The sequence below is a fragment of the Lycium barbarum genome, chromosome 1 (assembly GCF_019175385.1).
Source record: "Lycium barbarum isolate Lr01 chromosome 1, ASM1917538v2, whole genome shotgun sequence".
NCBI lineage: Eukaryota > Viridiplantae > Streptophyta > Magnoliopsida > Solanales > Solanaceae > Lycium > Lycium barbarum.
The window spans coordinates 68,308,307-68,311,230 of NC_083337.1; the positions used below are offsets into that span (position 1 = coordinate 68,308,307).

Below are 2,924 nucleotides of genomic sequence, written 5' to 3' on the forward strand. Positions count from 1 at the left end.
CGACAGTAGACACATGTTGCACCACGTCCGGTTTGCTAAAATAGTATAGTCCGTCCCTCCTAACTCCCGTTCCAATCAGCTCCTTCAGTGGGTCATGAATAGCACACATATAAGAATTAAAAGAGACAATAGTATGTTAATTATCAGTAAGTTGGGGGACGGAGAGTAAGTTGCAACGTAAATAAGGCACATAAAGGACATGATGTAAGGTGATTTTATCTGACAGTCGAACAGAACCTTCCAAAGAAGCAAACACCTTTTCACCATTAGGCAAACCAATAGGACAATCAACAGTATGGACATCAAACAACCAAGATTTCTCACCGGTAACATGATGAGTAGCACCAGTGTCAATAATCCAAGAAAAAACATCAAACTTACCATTCAAGCGATTTTCGGGAATTGTAGCATTACTAAAAAATCCCGTAATAGCCTTCCATTGTTCGGAAGTAAAGTGCTGACCGACGGCAGCGTTATTTGATGCGCCCTTGAAACGAGTAGGCGTGATATAGTCCCCGGGTCGGTCTTGAGGACCGAGAAAATAGGGAGAATTAGACTCAATTCTGGGTGGTGGTGGAGGAGGTACGGCGTCACCGGCCATGAAAATTTACGATGAAGAGAAGAAAAAAAAATGTGTGGCCTGATACCATGTAGAAACTATACAATCTTAACTTGTTCCATTCATTCACCAAGAGAGAATATATATAGGATACAATCTTGAATCCTAGTGAAACAAGGAAACTAAGATCCTAGTGAAACAAGAAAACTAACTAATATATGGTAATTAGTGAAACAAGGAAACTAACTAATATATGGTAATTATCTCCCTACAAATATGCTATCAAATAATATCAAATAATATAAAGATATTATACCGCAATAACTTTTGTTAGTTTTGGATTGCTTTGATCAGATTTTAAGGCATGTGTTTTTGGTTAAAGATGCAAATGGTGGCTATCTCTTGACAAGTTAGCTTCATTTGGTATGTTTTTCTCTCTTGGTTTCAATTCCAAAGGCATCTTAAAACTTTATATTGGCTTCCTTATGGGTTAATTGAAAGTTTCAATCTTTATTCAGTTCTGTAAAAAACGTTTGTTTGAATGTAAAGGTATCATGAGTGGTTTGATGTTTTTGATTTGTTTTATTGATATTGCTTCAAGTTTCAGGTTTTGTGTTAATTCTTTTCAGTGGTATTTTTATTTCTATCTTTTTTTTTTGTTTTTTGTTTGAGGTGTTTTGTCCAAAGTGTTTTCTTTGTCACTTTAGTTTGTTTGAGCTCTATTCTTGTATTAGAGTTTTTCATGATGAAATCTTGTTTCATTGAAATGATTCTCTGCCTTTCTTGGCCACGGGTTTAGTGGAAGACATAGCTTTGTTTGTTTCTGACAGAAATTAATTTATTTCTAATTTTTGTTTATATTTGTTTCCGTTTCAGATTGAGTTTTCCGGATATACCTCTATCGAAGATAACGTTTTCATCTTTATTTCATTCTTTCCTGTGTGATTTTCTTCTTAAGAGGCGTTATTCATGAGTTGAAGCACGTCCTCCCCATACATTTGGTCCTGTAAAATCGTGTGGTTGTTGCTCATCCATTTTATACTTTTTTCATTTATTTCATAGGATATTTCAGTTAGGTTGAGGTTCATAATCCTAGTTTAAGGCCTCTGAAGCTCAGATTTATTGCAGAAATCTTGAGCAGGAAAGTTTCCAATGGGTAGAGGAAGAGGGAAGGGGAAGAAGCAATCTGTTCGTGAGGATGTTGGAAGTGGCGAAGAAGAAAAGATACCCGTGAGGAGAAGGGGTAGACCACAGAAGCCATTGAAGGATGAAATAGAGGACAGAGAAGGAGTCCAGAAACTAGTGGAAGATGAAGATGACGGTGAGAATATCTCCAAGGATGAAGCTGCTGAGAATGGAAAGAGGAAGAGATCTTCGCAGGTCAAGGAAAACGTTGATTCAGTGAAAGAGGAAAACTGTATTGGCACCAAAGCTAGCCCCAATGACTTAATAAAGTCAGTCGGATTCAGACAAAACGGGAGCAGAAGGAAAAACAAGCCTAGACGTGCTGCTGAAGTTGGTGTTGAGTGCAGATGAACAATGCGATGATTATTGCAATTCGCGAGTTAGCCCTCATTATATTTTCTTGTTTTTTTTATTATTGCAATTACATTAATATGAGCAATTCAATTTTGTGTAGATTTCTGCAGCAAGTTTTAGTCTTACTGAATGCATTGCTGTTAGATCTCCTAGCTACTTCTCTCATTTCGCATGTGTTATGTAGAATCAGAAACTTACTTTCCTACTCACTGTAATTTTTGTTTCTTTATCCTTATATGAAATGGTAGTTATGTATTATGCTATTAATGATATATGTGAAAATCTGAGAAACATGAATTATCTTCTTGGTTGGTAACTAAAGTTTTCTCAAAATGAACTCTTAATACCTTACTTAGATGGTAACGAAGCCAGAAAACTGCCATATGGTAGGTGCTAAATTCAGGGTACATGCGTTAGAGTAGGTACAGCAATCCCTTTAGTTGTATTGCCTGATATTTATTCACATTGATATTTTCATTATGTGGAAAACGAAACCAATTGTCCCAGATGCAATTGTGAATGCCTGCTTGGTTATCTCTGATTTTTTCTTCTTCTTTTCTAGTTTTTAGCCTACTAAGGGTTTGTTTGGTTTCCTATTAAATTTATGCAAGTATTAGTAATGCAGAGATTAGTTCTGCACGGTTTAGTTGTTCATGTATCAATTATTCCATCTTCTATCCTACATAAAATAATGTATAGATTCCCTCATAACTTATACATTTATTAGTTATGCAAGATTATAAGCGGGTAACCAAACACCGTACTTGGTGTACTTAATTTTATACATAGCAACTAAAATGGTACTAGTTATGCTGGTTTTAAACAT

The 2,924-nt window shown here is 35.8% G+C and overlaps 1 protein-coding gene across 2 annotated transcripts; it reads left to right on the forward strand.

Moving 5' to 3' along the window:
- The first annotated feature begins 757 nt into the window (after window positions 1–757).
- Window positions 758–2,365, forward strand: LOC132639616 (uncharacterized). Of its 2 annotated transcripts, none has more exons than XM_060356117.1 (2): window positions 758–982; window positions 1,688–2,365. In XM_060356117.1, exon 2 carries the CDS (start codon window positions 1,712–1,714, stop codon window positions 2,093–2,095), a length of 384 nt encoding a protein of 127 aa, XP_060212100.1. In that variant the 5' UTR covers window positions 758–982; window positions 1,688–1,711; the 3' UTR covers window positions 2,096–2,365. The 2 variants fall into 2 exon arrangements, with proteins under 2 accessions (XP_060212100.1, XP_060212060.1); XM_060356077.1 differs by lacking the exon at window positions 758–982 and adding an exon at window positions 995–1,578.
- Window positions 2,366–2,924: the final 559 nt, after the last annotated feature.